The sequence below is a fragment of the Telmatherina bonti genome (assembly GCF_933228915.1).
Source record: "Telmatherina bonti genome assembly, chromosome: 14".
Lineage (NCBI taxonomy): Eukaryota > Metazoa > Chordata > Actinopteri > Atheriniformes > Telmatherinidae > Telmatherina > Telmatherina bonti.
Genome location: NC_136612.1, coordinates 27,913,985 through 27,933,316, shown reverse-complemented (window position 1 = coordinate 27,933,316; position 19,332 = coordinate 27,913,985). Strand labels below are relative to the sequence as shown.

The 19,332-nt window shown below is 36.7% G+C and overlaps 1 protein-coding gene across 2 annotated transcripts; it reads right to left on the bottom strand.

Moving 5' to 3' along the window:
• Positions 1–4,678: 4,678 nt before the first annotated feature.
• Positions 4,679–19,090, bottom strand: stat3 (signal transducer and activator of transcription 3 (acute-phase response factor)). Of its 2 annotated transcripts, XM_079253421.1 has the most exons (24): positions 18,910–19,090; positions 15,641–15,786; positions 13,429–13,672; positions 13,257–13,349; positions 13,085–13,166; positions 12,882–12,982; positions 12,443–12,594; positions 11,910–12,068; positions 11,678–11,770; positions 11,515–11,574; positions 11,377–11,406; positions 11,196–11,289; positions 11,056–11,103; positions 10,857–10,940; positions 10,287–10,385; positions 9,823–9,958; positions 9,686–9,738; positions 9,498–9,592; positions 9,187–9,326; positions 8,868–9,089; positions 8,684–8,726; positions 7,756–7,815; positions 6,167–6,264; positions 4,679–5,969 (listed from the first exon to the last, which is right to left on the bottom strand). In XM_079253421.1, exons 2-24 carry the CDS (start codon positions 15,766–15,768, stop codon positions 5,929–5,931), a joined length of 2,355 nt encoding a protein of 784 aa, XP_079109547.1. In that variant the 5' UTR covers positions 15,769–15,786; positions 18,910–19,090; the 3' UTR covers positions 4,679–5,928. The 2 variants fall into 2 exon arrangements, with proteins under 2 accessions (XP_079109547.1, XP_079109548.1); XM_079253422.1 differs by lacking the exon at positions 7,756–7,815.
• Positions 19,091–19,332: the final 242 nt, after the last annotated feature.

Here is a 19,332-nt window from a genome sequence, read left to right as displayed (position 1 = left end):
GACTGTCTATGACTGAACGCCCACTTCCGGTGATGCTTACGTCTGTCACGAGCCACTTTGTGCGGGTCTCTGTTTGATGTCTGAATTCTGGTCATAAGAGGTGAAAGTCGTAGCACGAAACAAATCATGTCCTGTCACAAAGCTATTGGTGCCGTATAGTGTACATTATTTATTGTCTGTCACAGATTTTTTTAATTTATTTTTTTTAGTCTTTTTTAGTATTTATCGTTACTTATGGTTATGTAATGGACTGAATGACGAGTTTTTGTTCATCTTTGTCTGTCCAATGAATGTCAAGTTAAATAAAGCATTAAAAAAAACTAATCTAGTCATTTATCATGGAATGGGTCAACACATAGGATCACAGGGAGTTAATAAGCTAAGTGTACCTATGTGAATCACGGTATAGGGTTTGATGCAGCTTTGCTATATTATTTGATACAACAATATAGCCTTTTACAGACACAAATAAAAATAATCATCTGAAACTGGACATCATTGAAAATAATAATAATAATAATAATAATAATAATAATAATAATAATAATAATAATAATAATGGCTAAATTGTAGGTTATAAAATAGATACCTTGGCTTAATTTAGCCTACTTTTCAATAACCTAAATCTCCTTTTCAATTTATTTTACGCTCTACGTGGAAAATGGCGACGCCATCTGGTGATCGGCTTCACTCTCACATTGATTTTTGTTCTGGATGTAATAACAATGTCAATAATGTCAATAATCATGTCAAAAGCCCTCTCTCTCTCTCTCTCTCTCTCTCTCTTTCTCTCTCTCTCTCTCTCTCTCTTCTGTGGTTGGTCAAAATATTTTTGCCATATTTTCACCCCTAAGTTTCAAGGATTATTTAGGCTTTCAAACGCAGCAATTTCTCAAAAAACACAATCACACATTATTTTACTTGAATTATTTGTCTATGGGTTGAGACCCAGACAAACGCTGGATAGCAGGCACTAAAGATAAACCTGCCAAAAACAATTAAAAGACAATGACTGCCTCAAGCCTCAAGCACTCTATGCATATAGAGCTACACACAAACAGAAAAATATAATGTCCACAAGTGCATTTTGTGGAGAGAAATCAGGTCAATTGCTTTTAATGTCAAATTTTTCTGGCTTTACGCCCATACGGTTACATATTAGAGAAATCACATACACACACACACATAATAATATTATGCATATATATATATATATATATATATATATATACATACAAATACACTTCACTTATTGATCTAATATTGAGGGGTAATTCATCTCCTGGATGTAAATTTAAAAGTGACAAACTGACGCCAGGTCATGTGTAAATCTAACATGCAGCCCGTCAGACATGTTAAAAACCCTTTTCAGTGCATAGTGGTCTTGGACAGGGTGTGGGGCCCTTTTAGTGGAAGCAGTCTTTGATTATGTAAAATGGGACTGGTTGGTAGGGGGCATTTTGTGTCACTGCATGAAGGTTATAAATGATTAGGTGTGTTTTTAATTTGGCTAGGTTATATGTTTGGGTATGAGAAGATTTATTTTTAATTAGATGTGAAAATTTTTTAAATTTTTATATTCAATCAGTTATTTCACGTGAAGCATTTTGTGCTGCTCTTTAGTATGAAGAGCTATATAAATAAATTTTGATTTGATTTAGTTTAGACCATGTTTAAGTACATTATTTGTACATGCTACAGTATTTTATAGCCTATACCAGAAAAAGAAAAGCAATAAGTTTAAAGTCCAGAGCTTCTTTGAACTGAAATAACACCCCTCACCCTTATCTTGCTGCAAAACATAGTGACACAACATCCTTACATCTATGTCAAACCGTCATCATCTATAGCTGCATTCATAGCTCAGTCAAACACAGAGCACATGCAGCCTGATTGATTCTCATGCTTGATTGGATGTAGGCCAAAACTAAAGGATGACAGTTGCTTCCTCAGACAGCTGAGTCAGAAGCTGTTGATGGTAATAGCGGCACATCTCAACACCCCCTTTCACCTCAGCCAGCCCATCTGTGTTTATTTGCTGTACCCTAGACAAACCAGAAAAACGCGAGGGTGTGTGAGCTGGTGCTGTCGAGCAAGGCGGATCAGTGATGCAGAAACTGCCTTCTTCCTCTGTTTGTTTACGGTTTCATCTCAGCTGTTACATACTCTCAATAGGACTCGTGGGAATGCCAGTGCAGCGAGGCCACTGATCACATCACTTCTGTGTTAAAGATACAGTTATGCTGCTATAGGTTTAGACTGCTGAGGGACATTTCCTGATACACTGAGCTTCTTTCTTTTTCTCTTTATCTCTTTCTTTTACCCCCCCCCCCCCCCCCCCCCCCCCATAACAGTGTTGCATCATTAACATGTATGTCTCCTGTCTCAGCAGGTCTCCCTGGCCGGGAGTAGCAGTTCCTGTTGTCTGTTGTCTTTCTGTCCTCTTCCCCTCACACAGCAGAGGCAGATGGCTGCCTGTCCTGAGCCGGGTTCTGCCGGAGGTTTCCTTCCTGTTAAAAGGGAGTTTTTTCCTTCCCACTGTTGCCAGTGTGCTTGCTCAGGATGGGAGATTGAGTTGGACTCAACTCAATCTGTTGGTTTCCTTATATAGGCTGTTATGAATTGGCCTTCATTATGTTTTCCCCTCTGTCTGTAAAGCGTCTTGAGATGGCATTGCCGTGATTTGACGCTATATAAATAAAGTTGAATTGAATTGAATTGAATGAAGCGGAGGTGTGTATGAATAATGTAGGATTTCCTGTCAGGGAAATCCAGGGAACATGTGATGAGAACTTTGTCAACAAGAGAAACTCTTACCCTAAAATTAGGAACTACTCTGACAGCTCATCTCTAAAAGCACCGAAAAGACTTTTCACTTATCTTTGCAACAGTTTCATTATGATCTTTTTTGTGTTTTCCCTCCATAATGAAACATAGATTTTAGGGTGAAAACAAGCTTTGCTCTGCAGGTTGTTATTGACTTTTTTTTTTTTTTTAATATATCCAAATCCTTTTTTTGTTCATACACATTTAGAAAGATTCGGATTTGTCTGTACAGCACTGGGTCCACTTATTAGTAATGGCAAGTTTATACAAGATCAGGTCAAATGGACTACATCTTTCTTAACAAATGTTCTAGTTCACATATATTGCTTCACTGTTCGTCGTCAGCTTTCAGAGCTTCTTTTTGACCAATTTCCTTTTTTTTTTTTTTTAAAAACCTGGCTGCCTTTTCAGCATTTCTAGTTCCAGTCATTAACCCCTTATTGTTCCTGGTCCTCAGCCTGTCAGTAGGATATTAATATAATTGTGACAGGATTTTGACTTAACTTTAGAATTCTGTTCCCTTGACAAAAACCTTCATTTGAGCAAATTAGTTTTTTTGTTTTTTTTTTTAAAAATTCTGCAGCATTCAATAAACAAAGCTCCTAAACTGCTGAAGCTTCAGGGTTCAGCAATGAGCCAAGGTGAACTAGGTAACACTATACATCATTTGTTTTAATTTTTTTAAGTGTATTTCATAACACACACCACAGCTTAACAAACTGACACCTGATGAACAGGAAAGTGCACAACAGCATGACCACAAAGCCTCAGTTAATTTAAGACACTGTTGATTTGTTGTTCACATATGGTTTTTTTTCCCTATGGTAACATGTTAAGATGCCTTAATTTAAAAAGTCAACATGCCAAGCAAAGAATTAAGAGACTTCTTCAAAGCTTAATTTGATTCTACAGGTTAATGAGTCCCTAAATATATTTAGTGCTCCAAAAGAAAAAACTTAAATGATTAACTCTGGAATTTAATGTCTGAAACTAGAATCTAGCGAAATACTAAACCAAACGACACTGTTTAACTGGGGTACACATTAAAGGCAAGCTTTACTGCTTTACTTACTTCTAACTTATTAAGTCTTAGTCCATTCTATGGTTCATGAATATGCTGTCAGTGCAGTGTTAGCTATCTCCACTTTGAATAAATAACATGAAACCTTTTCCTTTCAACTTGCAAAACTGCAGCAATTCTGATCAGTCACATATTCTCAAAAACACCTATTTATTGTCCTGCTTCACCTTGCTTGTTTGTCCTACAACTATCCACAGCCTGTGAGATGATGAAACCTTGGCCATACAAGAATTTCTACATAAACTATTTATTTGTTCAGGTCATTAAAGCAGAAACTGTCTGGGTTTTAATCCCCAGTGTAAGTATCTCCATGTGCACAAGCCTTTCAGGCTTCAGCAGCAACATTGGCACTCCAATTAATAAAATGCGTGCAAAAGAAATGGCTGAGGTTGAATGCAATTCTGAATACTGCCTCTCTAATTGACCCGAACAGCTACACACACCTGAGGGAGTTTATGCAGGGAGCCTAATGATTGACTGGACATTCAATTTCTCGCCATTTAGAGTCTGGAGATAAATAATGTAGGACTTTTAATAAACTTGTAGAAATTAAAAATAATAATTAAAAAATTGTAGATGTCATTTATATGATCTCTTGTTTAAACTGTTTACTGCAATGTCACTACCTGTGCAGAATTCAACAAACTAAAGATTTCCATGCTTTATAGAAAGCAGTTATAGTAAAAAGTACATTTCTGTTCGCTTGTGGTGTTTCAATGCAATCCTGTTCCAAACCCAGTAAATGTTGACAAGAGTGATTAATTAAAATGATTTATTTACATTTTAAATACTATGCGGATGTACTGAGAAGCTATTTAGTGTGCCATTACCAATTAAAGAGAAAAAAGACAAAAACAAATGGTAGTATTTGTTAAGCATGATTTTTAGATAAGCTGATTTTTTTTTCCTTTGAATCACACAGCTTTGCACTACCGTATCTGAACTATTCTCTGATCTTACCAATACGCACTAGAAACAATGTCAGGAAAAAAATCAGTTAAAATAGTGCTGGGCATCAGCGGCTGGAAAATATTTATCTTAACAGGCAGTGTATTCAACTAACAAGATCAAATAATCTGTGTTCAAGATTAAAGAAAAAAAATACTACATATTTGTTTATGTTCACTCTGAAATTTTGGTGAATTGCTTGTCAAATGATTTACATTTCATTTCTCATACCAAGTGAAATCAGGCAAAACAAGAATATTCTACTGCAATTTTTAAAACTGAAGTCAATTCATCTGAAAAAAAAAAAAGGACAAAAATAGACAAACAGTAATTGAGTGAACGAAACGGAACATTTACACCTAATTTTTCAGACAACAGTATAAGGAGAAAACAAGGTTACAGGAAAATAGAAATCCCTTGATCTTTTTCTATTATAACACATTAAATGGCTCTGAGAAATATATATTCTATTTTGTGTAAAAACTGTCATGAAACAGAAACCATTTTAACCGTGATCATGAGGAACAATTGTGACATAACACATTTGGCAGAGACATTGTGAAAAAAGACCATTAAACAAACAACATTCTAAAGCATCACGTAGCTTATACAACAATATAACTCATTGCAATATGTATTAAAATAAAACACAATAATTCATAACCATGTAAAAGTCAATAAAACACAAATACAACATTCTCAAAAATATAACTACTTATTTTCATGTTATAAGATCCTCAAGAGACAAGATGTTGCTTAAAATACCTTAAGTCAGCTTACATTGTTGAGACCCCCACTTGGCTACAGGATAGGCCAATGCTATAGGATGCTTCTGTTTCTTTATTTTTTAAAGAAAGGAACAGATCCCAAAGTCTTTCATCCTCTCTATGCTGCAAAAATCTTTTTTTTTTCTTAATTTTCCTTTTTTTTTTCCAAACACAGAAAAAGGGAAATAAACTGTACAATGATTCTGTGTGTACAGAGTGAAAAATAAATGATAATTACTTCTTCCCACATGAAGTCAGATCCCAATGAAAAAACAATAAAGAAACTGAAGAAGGTGACAGTTACTTTTACATGGGTGATGCTACATCCATGTCCAAAGTGAGTGACTCTACAAAATATGAAAAAAGAAGCAATTAATAGCAGCTGTGTTTGATGTCAATGCTACAGATTTATAATGGAGAAAAAGTTATAAAGTTAATTAAAGCACTTAGTTTCAGCAGTAAAATTATTATAAAAAAAATGATACAGTTTGGAATTCAAAATGTAAATGATTGTCCTCACAAATACATCAGCAAAGTGACTCACCCAAATTTCCTGGATTAGTTTCAGGTTCATTGTGCATCAGAGAGTCGAGAGTGCGAGGCGACATGGGGAACAGGTCACTGGTGTTTCCAGAGTTTGTGCTGTGAACAGATGGATAAAACACACAACACTGAAAGTCAATGTGTTTGTACAAACATGTCCTGTAATACCATTTGTTTTACTTTCAGTATAACCAATACAATGTCTCTGTCACATCATTTCACCATAAGTGATGAGCAAACGTTCTAACGTCTAACTAATGTGGCTACCACAAGAGGAGTGCTTGTGTTTCTATCAGTGTAAACATATCAGTTTCATTAGTAAATGAGTCCCTATTTATCAGTCAGTCAGTATGCTCGGTCATGCTCAAAGGACAAAAACTCAGATGGAAACTGGGTTACTTCAATTCTGCAGTGAAATGGAAAATTAAAATGTTTTTATGTAAATAGGCAAGTCTATTTCCACTGCCAAGGAGGTTATGTTTGTTATGTTTTATCTGTTTGTTTCTTTCAAGATAACTCAAACAGTTATGGATGTATTTTCATGAAGTTGTTAGAAGTTGTTGGAAATGTAAAAAGGAAGAACTGATTTAATTTTAATGGTGATTTGGATCACCGTTTAGATCCAGGAATTTTTTAAAGGATTCTTTAACATTGTGAGATAGGGTCATTTTTAACATTTGTGTATGTAACTCAAATACAAAAAAAATAGTCGAAGCACTGAGGAAAAAAACCCAAAACAAAACAGGACAAGCTTCCAACAGGTTGTAAAATATATCGAAAACTGATCCAGGTAAAGGAACCAATCGTGATACTATGATCCAGAATATGAATAAATAGGGGGCATTTTGGAATTTTTATCATAGGAGAACAAATAATGACAATATGTGGAGAACTGTGGCCCTTGGCAGAGGTTTGCACCCTCCGAGTGCTTTTATAGTTCACCATAATACATACAAATAAAATAAAACAAGACTGGGCAAATATTTGAAGTTTTATTAAGAGTTACCATAATTATCTTTGGTCGTATTAAGCACAACAGCACAGTGAATAATGTTAAAGAGTTACTTTAGAGTCAGCTTCACAACAGTTAGTGAGCACAGTGCCTTAAGTGGATCGAACGGGCCATTACGCAGTCTTTTCTTTGGGATTACAGAAATTTTTTCCTTGTTTTGTTCTGTCCTTATTTGTCTAACTTGCATGGCTTTTCCATGTCAATTTTCTCACTGAATAATGAACTGATGTGGAATTATGTTTGAAAATAATACCATTATAATCTGAAATCTTTACTCGCTTCACCTTAAAAATGACAACTAAACTAATTTGGATGGTTTAATTCATGCAAATTGGCTGTGGCAGGAGAACTATGACAAAACATCTGGGAAGGAGTAGAGATGAGAAAGAAAATGAAACATTGAAGAGTGGCAAGTGAGATGCTCTTGTATTAGAACCAGGAGCAGTGGCTGTGAGTCCAACACAAAGAAACAAAAACTATGGGAGATGCAGTTCTGGCACTACAATCTGTAAAGCTCATCCACGAAACACACAGAGACACAAACAGCCCTACATGCCACTTCCCCCCAAGCGGCCTACCCTGGGAATCCGTTCCCAAGCAGCTCACTGTCCGGCAAGTCCATGAACACGGAAGGACACCTACGGAGACAGGTCAGGATCTCACTGAGCAAACCTCACAATCCACCAGCACACTATCAAACTCACAACTAACCAAACAATATGCGAATAAACAAAACTGACATTGTGATTATACACTCCCCTGGTGGTGGCCAACTTCACATGACCACCATCAGATGTAGCAGATACTGCACTCCTCTGCCTTCGTGTGTCTTTATCTATTTTCTATGCATTTAAAAAGCAATGATAATAATAATAATAATAATAATAATAATTTTTTTTCAGAATTTGTAAATAAATATTAGTTATGAAAGTCTAATAAGCCATTTTTGCAATTATATTTGTTTTCTTTTTTAAGTAATTGGTGTAACTGTAGAACTTCAGCTACAGTGATGTTGAGAAAGTCTTATTTTTAAGTATAATTACACGTGAACAGCGAACTCACTTGTGTCGCACTTCCTTTGGATAAAGACAGCAGAAATTAATACCAGTATTGAAATGAATCATGCACAGCTACCCTGTTAAAGCACAGAAAGATGGCCCATGTGAGCAACATCTTTAACTGATTAAATACTAAATCTGCAACTTTCGGGATTCATAATGCCTCGTGTGAACATGGGGCATTTCCTCCAGTGACTGTAGCACTGTTCCCGGAAGAAAACATCAGCCACAATGAGTAAAGACATCACTGTTCTCTTTTCTTGTAAAATATGCAAATACTGCCCAAATATTTTGCGTTTAAGTTTACATCTTCAGGATCATTCAATCTTTATAGACAAAATATCAACAGGAAACAGTAAGATCCAAAATAAGTGGAGGTCACTGGATGCCATGTACAGCAAATATTGGGACAAGACCGGAAGATAAGGGCGGAGTGGTGGATACTTACGGGGTTACACAGATGAACTTCGTCTTCAAGTAGGGCTGAATAGCTGCGGAGAAAAAAAATGTGAGCAATAACAACTGAGCAGAATAATAAATTATAATGGAGATAAAAACAAAACAAAGATAATATATAATTACTTTTCTTTTTCTACAAATTAAAAGATCAAAAGAACAAGGTAATGACTTACTACTTGTTGAGTCTCCTCCCACCTCCGGTTCATGAGCTGCTTCTGGCCTGCAATATTTCCCAAAAGCTTCCTCTTTGTGGATATCAGGATAGAGGTAGACAAGAGGTGAAACCAGGATGTTGGTGGCATCCATAATCTTGTAGCCCATGATGATGTCAGCGAAAGACATGCTGTTGAGCTGCTGCTTGGTGTATGGCTCCACTGACTGGATCTGGGTCTTTCCTATAAAAACACAGTAAAAAGATCAGAATCACAAAAAAAACAGAAAATGCTTCATACATAAAAACAGAAACAGGGAAAAAGTTTCTGTACTACTCACCGCTGATATCTTTCTCTACCCAGGTAAAGGTAATGCCCCCCTCCTTGCTGCTTTCACTGAAGCGCAGTAGAAAAGTGCCAGGAGGTTTAGGGCTCAGAATAGCTCTCTCCCTCTCCTTACTGATGAAACCCATGATATACCTGTTCATAGGCGACAGAAGGTCAAATGAATACTTTCCAGATTTAAATACAGCCCTTTTGAAAAACCTAACCTTTGCATGCTGAAATCATTTCCACAATAGAGCAGGAAGTTCATTAATAGTTCAGGTCATATGTTGGTCATGTCAGTTTAAACAAAGGACGACCTCTCACCCTTCATTCCACAGTGCGAGGATATACTTCTTGACCAGGTCGATAATATTGTCCAGCCATACCCAGAAAGAGAAGCCTTTGCCAGCCATGTTTTCCTGTACAGCAGAAGGAAAAGAAACAACTTCCATAACACGGTACTATGCCAAGAAGGCAGACTAAACTATTTATGGTTTTCTGTTTAAACATACCTTACAAAACTTGGCCCATGTGATCTGACATCCAGAGTAGTTGACAGAAGGTCCTACATGGACAAAGACAGAACATATCATTTGTTAATATGAAGGAAAATGAAATAATTCTTGATTCTTTTAAAGGTTCATCTTACCAAGTAATTTCTCTGCCAGGGTGGTGAGCTGCTCAATGGTCAGGCCTCTTTTGGTGGTTGAAGAGAATTGCCAACTGAGGACTTCAGCCACCTGGTCCCATGTTCCCACTGGAGGTTTGGTGAAGAAGTTCACATTCTGTACAAAGAGAGCCAATCAATCAATCAATCATGTTCTGAAATTGTCACACTTACCCTTTAAAGTCTAAAGCAACAAAATAGGATGTTTAAAATCATAAATGGATTTCATAAAATGTATGTTAATTTCTTAAGATACTTAAAAATTGAACTTTTGAAGGTAAAAGAAGTGTTTTAGGCTTCCAAAAAACAAAAATGAACAAAAACCTCTGGGTTTAAAAGTCTATGACAAATAAAAAGCCTTATAGTGCAATAAATAAAAACAGATCTACAACTCGTCTGTGTCTCCTGCAGTTTTATGCCCCTTCCACCAGAGGGTGCCGTCCTACCTTTGGGTGGTTGGTGAGCATGTTGTACCACAGAATGGAAGCCCAGGCATTGGGCATTTGGCAGATGTTTGAAATGACTACCACAGGCAGGGAATGAGTCTGTACAGAAAGAGGGAAAATTCAAGTCAGTGTGTTTATTTATTCAGGTTTCTGTTTACAAGATGCTGTAATTTCTAATTTACATTTATTCAAAACACATTCATGTGAAATGTTTTCATTTCCATTTTCAATTCACTGCTTCATCACAGTAATCCTTCAGTATGCTCTCTTTCTAAGACTGCCCTTACACACAGAAGACACAATGTTTTTCTTAGCACACAGCATCTTGGTGCAGGGAGGTGGGGGGGCTAAACTCAGCAAACAAAGGCAGAATCACTGAGAGGCAGAGGTGGTGCCAAATTGCAGGGGTGGGAGACTTAGGAGATGAGTCATTGATTTTGTGAGTCATTTTGCAATCAGTGAACAAAACTTCCTTATGATTTAATAATATCTGAAAGTTTGGTGACTTTCAGAGGTGTCTGAAAGTAAAGCTGCATAAGCAGAGATTCTTAAAACAAATTGGGTACTCACCTCCAGATCTATTTTCAGGCCTTGGTGATAGACTTCAGTCTCAAAAGTGATAAGATGGAGCTCCTCTGTTACAATCAGAGACGCCTAAACACATAAGCGATTTAGCACGATGAATAAAACATTTAATCTTAACCCCATACTGTTCATTTCATGCTAAATACAGCTTCCAAAACAAACATTTTTAACAAATGACACTTACATCGCTGTTAGTCCGGCCACCATTACCACACCTCTGTTCCCGCAGGGTCTGCAAAACACAGGAAGTCAGTGATCTACAGTGAACCATTATCAAGTAACTTCATCACCTACAGCAGCAAGACGCTTGCTTCAAAAACTCACCAAGTGTTTGAATTCTGCTGACAGGCTGCCATTGTTGGATTCCTCCATGTTCATAACTTTTGTGTTAGTGCCAAGGATATTAAACTTTCGTGACCTGAGAACACAGTTACACAACAGGAAGTAAGACCCTTGTTGTAAATTATGTTGGTAAAATACTCAAAGGGTGTTCCCGAAGTCTTACCCTCTGATTGCAGCCACATCACCAGATTCCCTGAAAAATAAACATTTATAACAGATGAGAGTAATTTCTTTTCATTAATCAAATCCTGTTGAAATGTTCAAGGATCAATTTGACTGCAAATGGGGAAAAAACACTTACTTGTCAATGCAAACTTTGATTTTCAGCTGGTAATTGAGTTCAGGAAACTTCACCAATAACCTTGAAAAAAGAAGAAGGAAAAACTAATTAATTGGCTTTTCAAGGCTGTTTTTCCACATAAACTGTACCAATACAATATTGTGTTTCTGTGTTAAAATCTTACCTGACTTTATTTGTGAACTGCACTCCTGTTTTTATGACCAGAGGTCTATCTGGATGCATGGGCATGCACGGCTGTCTCTCAACCACAAATGCACTATGAAATTAAAGAAATAATATTTCACAGATTTCCAGCAAGGGTCCTTAAGAAAAATGAGGTAAACAGTCTTTAATCTATAAACTGGATGCTGAAAGCACTGCAGCCTTTGCTGTAAGTGGAACTCTTGATGAAGTACCTCTTCATGAGGTTTCTGAACAAATCCACAATCTTCTCCTCCAGGGCAGGCCGGTGCTGAATGATGGGGTCTCCTTTGTAAGACACCTTCTGCTGAAGCTCCTCTAGCTTCTTGATCTGCTGACGAATCTGAAGCTGGGACTCAGCCAAAGATGTGATCCTAATGAGAAACTTAGTTTTAGTTTAACATGTTTTTAAAATGGATACAGATTGAGGAGAATACTGTATCAAGAACTTTTTCTTTAAAAGTGGAGTCTAACATCAGGACTAAGTTAGCTAATATCACCATAAAGACAGCGAGCCTAGTCTAAGAAGTAATTATTGTGATCATAATCTTCAAATTTCTGTCAGCTATTTTTTTTTTTAATATCCTGAAGCAACAGCCGACTAATCAACTTATTCATGAAGACAGTTTCGATTCAACTTTCAGCTCTTTTAATGCTGCTTTACATTCTTCAAAACATCTTTCAATAACAAAAATTTATAACTTCTTATAATAACTAAAAATCTATTTGTATTTTTAAAACTGGTTACCATGTTTCAAGGCGATCAAGGCATATGTTTGGTGGGCCTCCAATGCAGGCAATTTGCTGTCTTCTCTTCCAGTCTGCAAGTTCTTCATCTGTTAGATTCTTCTGTACATAATCCATGGCAGTCAGCAAGCCACCCATCTCAGTCACAATTTGCTACAATATAAAAACACATATTAAACACAGAGAAAGAGAGTGATCTTCCCATCTTTGCCAGGTATGTCAAACTGGGAGTGTCCTGAACCCAATCGAGGTGCTGTTCCATTGCTTTCCACTTATTTTCCATTGCCCATGTCTCTGATGTATAAGCACAAACACATGCTCTATAATGCATTCAGCAAAGTTTTAATAATCCTAAAATTTACCAGATATTGTGTCCTTGGCTCCAATATGAAGGTTTAAGGAAACTCTAGGCTGTAAGATAATGAATAATTAGCACCCACCCTCCTGAGCTGGTCCAGCGCACTCAGCATCTGCTCAAGCTGAGCCATCTTCTGTCTGGTGGCAGCCGCCTGACTGTTTCCATTTAGGTCCTGTGATAACTCTGAAAAGGAAGTTGCGGATGTGGTAGTTTAGGAAAATAGTTCATTTTCTTCAATCAAGGCACCTGAAGAAAAAAAAAACCTAAGAAATTCCTAGAGCATACCTCCTTGGCTTTTCAGGGTTTTGTAGTTAAAGTCAAAGTCATCTTGCAAGTTTTCAAGCATCTTCATCTTCTGTTCCATATCCTACAGCAAAGAAGCCGTATTACCAACAGTATTTATCAGCATTGATACTTATTTTAAAATATTCATCTGGAAATCTCCAGTAAAACTAACCTGCACTCGCTTCCTGATGTCTTGAAGGTTGTGCTCCAGTATTTGCTGCTTCTCTGTGACGACTGTCCCAGTTGGATGGGCTGCCTGTCCATCCTGGAGGATATTCAAAAACAAAATAAACATGTAGAGCCAAGTACTGTCAGAAGAAAATGTTTGTAGTAACTTCATGTACCTGTGAAGCAGAAGTGGCTGTCTGCAGCAGTCTTTGTTCCTCCCACAAACAACGAGCAACGATGTGGGCAATCTCCATTGGCTTTTCCAGGTATTTGCTCTGCAGATGCTGTTTAATCCGGCGCAGGTTATGTTGGTAAAGTACATTGTTTTCCTGCAGGAAACGGCTATACTGCTGGTCTATTTCCCCCAAGAGGTTGTGGAAAACCAGTGTGGCATGTGACTCCTTGTTTGCAGCATAGGCCCTTGTAAAAGATAAAACCAAATAATCATGTCTTGCTTGCTCTCACACAAGATCCCTATCACCCATGAGATATGAATCTAAAAGCTTTGACAGTCTTTGCAATATTGTGCAAACTTTTAAATATACAAAAAAAATACAAAAAAAACAACAAAAAAAAACCCTTTACGTCCTAGATTATGAAAAAACATTTGGGCACAGTTTCCGAGATGAGGCTCAGACTAAGCCAGGACTAGGTCTAAATCTGTACCAGTAAAACCGGCATATTTAAGTCATTTTCCTAATCTCGGTTTAGTCATTTTATTTGTTTTATGGAGTGTTGGATTAAGCCAAATAAACCTGGTCATAGTAAAAACCAGGAATAGAGTAAAACATAATGTACTATTATAAATTTAAAATGAAAACACAGCAAGGGGGGGAGGGGAGAGAGATTTAAAACTTATGAAAAGATGTTATTTGACTTAGTTGTGCTAAACTACGCAATTATTTAAAAACCATAAAACTGCAACTTAGAAAAAAAAAACAAGGCAAGACACCAAACACTTCACACATTCATACGATAGACTTTTTGGAAGAACCTGAAACTGGTACTGAAGAAAATAAAAGGCAGAATACAGAACAGAGGGGTTTCATACTGATGGTAAACTACCAAAACAAAACCACACTAATAAACCTGTCTGCAATAATAAAGAACCTGAAGTTTGACTTGCTGATGGCCATTTACACAGTGAAGCTGAAGAATTTAGCATAAATGGACGATTCATTAAGCCAAGAAAAAAAAACATATTTCCTTTCAAAAGCAACATCTCATTTCATTTTTTAAACTATTATACATTATCTAATACTATATATCATTGATATCAAAGCAATTTGGGTGCCTTGAAAAGCATTATAGAAATCTAATCAATTATTGTTATTATTACCCCACTTAATAATATGTCTAGAAGAATGACATCAAAATTTTAAATTCCAGAAAGAGGAACTTAAAATGTAAAAGAAATACTCCAAGTTGAGTTGAACATTAAGTTGGAACAGAGAACTATGATGCAGAGAAGAAGCACTTAAAGGACATCTGCAATCAACCTTCATAATGAATAATATGAAAAGTAAAAATCAAGGTTTTTCTCTCTTAAAATATTCAAGATTTTCAATTATTTCAAACTATATTTAAAACTAGCATTGGTTGACTTATCAGTCATGCAGGTCATATTTTGTACATTACAAATAAAATCAAATAGAATGCAATCATAAAACAAACCATCATTGAATGCTGCTTATCAAACTGAAGTACTGCAATGTGAAAACAAGTGCTGGTCCATGTTGGCTGCTGCTCGAGCAGAGCCATTAGCTCTAAAGCATGTCCTTTTTACATAAAAAAGAAAAAAAAAAACAGGTCTGGAAAATCTATTTAATCTAAATAAATCAGTGGATTCCTTCTGCCTGCATGCGGTCTTGTTGCAGGACTCTCTGAAGCATATTAGTTTCTATTCAAATGATCCAGATAGTCCATGCTTCCCAGTAAACGTTTTTAGGCACAAGTCTTAGTTTTGGATCAGCTTTAATCATCCCTCCTGGTTTAGTTTAAGGCTAATCCAGAATTAGCTAAAACTGGGAAATATTTCAGCAAAGTCTCTGCAAGTAACTAAGTTAATCAGCTGTAGCAGGCATTTTAGTCTGGGACAAGCCTTAAGATCTGTCTCTGAAACTGGCCCTAAAACTTTAAATGAAGATGCCAATAATGCGTAACGTAAATAAGATTCCTTTAATGGTCAATAGCGAAAAGTGAAAGGGCGATGATGGATCAAAAGCACAAGCGCTTCTTATGTGGATTGTTGTGGTGAAGTCATGGAAAATGGCTTACTGCCAGTCTGCTGTGAGTGCAAGATCAAATCAGTTTAATGTATTCTACCAACATACAGGAAAAACAAAATTGGATTTTATAGCAAAACCAAGGATGTCAATTATTTCTCACCAATCCTGACTCTCAATCCAGGGTGCAAGGAACTGTCGTAGCTCCATTGGAAAACTATCACTGTACAGGTGGTAGAGCTGCTCCAGATACCTGGTCTCCAGCTGCTGTAACTGGTTCCACTGGGCCATTCTGACAAACACTCAAACCTAAAAAAAAAAAAAAAAAAAAAAAGACAGAAAAAAGAATAGTATTGCTGAAACCAGTTTTTCAAAGAAAACCTCTAAGAAGAGACAGAATGATAAGCATCTAAGCATGGTCTTGTACATTTGAGCAGAAAAAATGCTCTCAAACATGCAGGAAATGGCTAAATATCTCGTTTTCTCTGTAAATGATGACAGACCAGTGGGAGGCCTCCTATTCAGCACAATCACTTCCTGTTCACTGAAACACTACGCCTCCACCAAGAAATATAGGCAACGTGAACAGCTGTTAGCTCTCTGAACAGAAAGCAGTCAATTGTCTATGGCCGAGGTTTTGCACCAAACACGCTTGCTAGTAAGACTGAAAAACCACACTTCCTTTCCTCAGCCATCACAAAGCATCTGGGTACAGAATCAAATTCAAAGAATTATAACATTTGATCAGGTAATGTCCCTTTAATAATCATTTCATATTCACTTTCATAAAACTATTGTGAAACTTGAGCAATATTATTTCATTAATTGTCAAGAACCTGCTTGCAGAAGCAAGCATTGTCCTCCAGATCAATGTGAAAGGGTCTGGAAGCCTTCCTGTCAGTTCACAAGCAGGTTACATTTCTCCCTGGGGGAGTCCAGACCACATGCTAACAATAGACAGACATCGTATAAATCCAACAAAAACTGTCTCCATTGCGTGCCAAGCTGAAGCCTTTTAGTGCTTATGTAACAATGGATATTCTTGCATGATCATCCACTTAGTTTACTGGTCACTTGCACTGCACAGTTTTGTGTTATGCAGCAGACATGGCAGAATTAAACTATAAACAAAGCAGTTTAGCAAAGCTTTTGTCCCTGATAACTGATGACACAAGTAATTAAAATGCACTCTCTGTTCTCTACAGTCAAGATAATGCTCTTCCTGAAACAGAGCACAGCTATAACGATTAACACTTGCAAATATTGAAACTAGGACCAAACTGGCTTTTAATAATAAGTTAAATATCATCATTACTCATATTTCGGACCAAACCTATTTTTTAGTGACAGAATATCAATAAAAAATATAGTTCAATCAATTTTACAACATTACAACATTAAAATTTTTGATAGGCAGAGGTAAGCAGGTCTCATCTGGTTTTTGTTAATGTTATATTCATTTCCTTTCCCCCACTGAGAAACTGTACCTATATAACCTGTGTGACTCAGATTACTGACAATGGCCTCTATGCTTCTTTCTTAATATTGAAGCCTTATTCCTTTAAAATATGGAGAGTATAATGACTTATCAAAAAGTGTAGTGTAATGAACTATATACGATTACAGGCTTAAATAGTGTACTAGTAGTCAATTTTAACATTTCATCATGTATCACAAGCACTTGAATACCAATTCAAACAAAACCTTTAGTAAATCAAGTCAATGCAACCCCACCCCACAAAAAAATACAGAACTTCTGCAAAAACAATCATGCTCACCTACAAACCAATACATTTTTTTTAACTATACATAAGACATGACTATTTGTGTCACAAAGGTTTACCGTCTTTACAAGACCTGTTCCTCTTTCACTAACATGTGAAAAAATGCTTACATATGGTGTGAATTCCTTGTTACATGAAAACCAAAAGGGGATCGCCTCAAAGAACTGCTTACTAATGATCAACACAAAGAGAATTCTTCAATTTTTTCTAAAAGCATTGTCTCAAAAATAACACCCACCGGGTGTTAGAAAGGATCTCACTGCATCACTTATTTTAACCTCTTTCTGAATGCACCGCTTTGATTCAACTTATAAATTACATAAAGGTGGTAGTTTATGATCAGATACCTCTTCGTTTGTCAGAATGATTAATAATCAGGAGTCTACAGTCATAGAGAAAACACAAAACCGTTTCATTTTTAATAAAAGTTAAAAATGTTCAAAAGCTAATTTGCATGGTAAGTTGATACATTAATGCCCCCCACCACCCCCAAAAGTCTGAACATATTCTGTATTAGTCTATTTGAAACTGTGCATGATAGGGGTGTTTCATATTATACTCATGTTTCACAAATATTGATTAAAGACAAGAATTCTGACTGAACACTGAGTCTGGTTTTTAAGGTCTTTCCACTCTCTCCCTTTTTTTTTTTTTTTTTTTTAAAAAGACTATCTGAAAAATTGGAAGAAGGAAAGTTTCATTATTCAAAATAAGTTGGCAATACTTAATATGCCAAGGAAGTTAGGTGTGCACTTACTGGTACAGAACAATGTGATTCCTTAAATTATGTCATGAGATATTCCAGGAAGTACTTCCTTGAACTAACAAAGGAAACCATAACCATGACAAGCTTTCACTTAATACTGTCTGCAAAGCAGCCTAATAATGAAGGGGGTGTCATTATATAATCATAGATGTTTGATGCCTTTCTATGATGGAGATACTTTTAATCTAAAGCAATATCTGCCGATATTGCAGTAGACTGATTGACTCACATTTCTAGAGTTCGTTTTTATTATTTCTTTCTTTCTTTATTAATTTTATTTAGTTAGTTTTTCCAACCTGAATGAACAATGTAACTCATAGTTAAAATTCTGTTATAATGGCAGATCTACTTTGTGAAATAGAAGGATAAAATACTTGTGTTGGGGGGTTGTAATGTTGTCCTGAAGATGGGATGGAAATGGGCGTGACAACAGGTTGCAAACAACGCACCACGACCTGAATTTCACTGGATAGAAATATGCCACCCAGATAAGAATTCTTTGGACAACAGTACATCCAGAGCACATAAGCAAAACTGAAAACATGAATATACGAGACTTAGTCTGGGGATAATGGTTATAATATAATTTACTTCAAAAGAGGCAATCAGCAAAGGTAGTGTGCAATATAGTGGCACTACCTTATATAACACATTGAGCACAAGATGTTTCTCCAGCATGCATAACTTATGACCTGGCCACAGTGTAGCAACTGCAATATATGTAGCGTTTACAGACCTCCAAGCAAGGCGTGTTTTACGTGGTTTGCTGTGACACACAAACGACAAGATCATGGATCATAAGGGGGGGGGGGGGGGGGGGGGGGGGGGGATCAAATAAATTAAATAACCCCCAAATGCACAAGTCGATGTTTAGTCACTTACCTGGATCGCTGTCACTTCTGTGGAAAGTTTCTCGGTCAAAAACCGGTTAACTGTGAACTAAAACACACTGACGATAGCAGTCAGTGACACCTTTTCATTAAATTTTACCCACATGAACGAGGGGCCGCACTCGGAAAAAAGGTTGTAACTCTTGCTGCTTTCTTGCGAACACGAGAAACACTTCTTCGACGCAACTACTTGTCACCCAACCCACCACATACACTGCAGGTTTTCTACCCAAACAACGCCGTCGTTCACTTTATTGACACTTTTTATGACCAATAGCAATTGGCAGCCCTCTTGTAACCAATCAGAACACTCATTTCAGGACTGAAGGGCGGGATATTGTAGCAGTGTGGTTGCGGATCTTGTGTTTACTGCCGTCGCAACTGTGCTGTTCCCGTACAAAACCCTCCCTCCTAG

Excerpts from the sequence above, each read along its gene's own strand:
- stat3 (XM_079253421.1), bottom strand. The coding sequence starts at position 15,768 with ATGGCCCAGTGGAACCAGTTACAGCAGCTGGAGACCAGGTATCTGGAG. Across the intron at positions 9,090-9,186 it reads GGTAGAGAAAGATATCAGCG|GAAAGACCCAGATCCAGTCA; the intron begins GTGAGTAGTACA and ends GTGTTTTTATAG. Across the intron at positions 8,727-8,867 it reads GGGAGGAGACTCAACAAGTA|CTATTCAGCCCTACTTGAAG; the intron begins GTAAGTCATTAC and ends TTTTCTCCGCAG.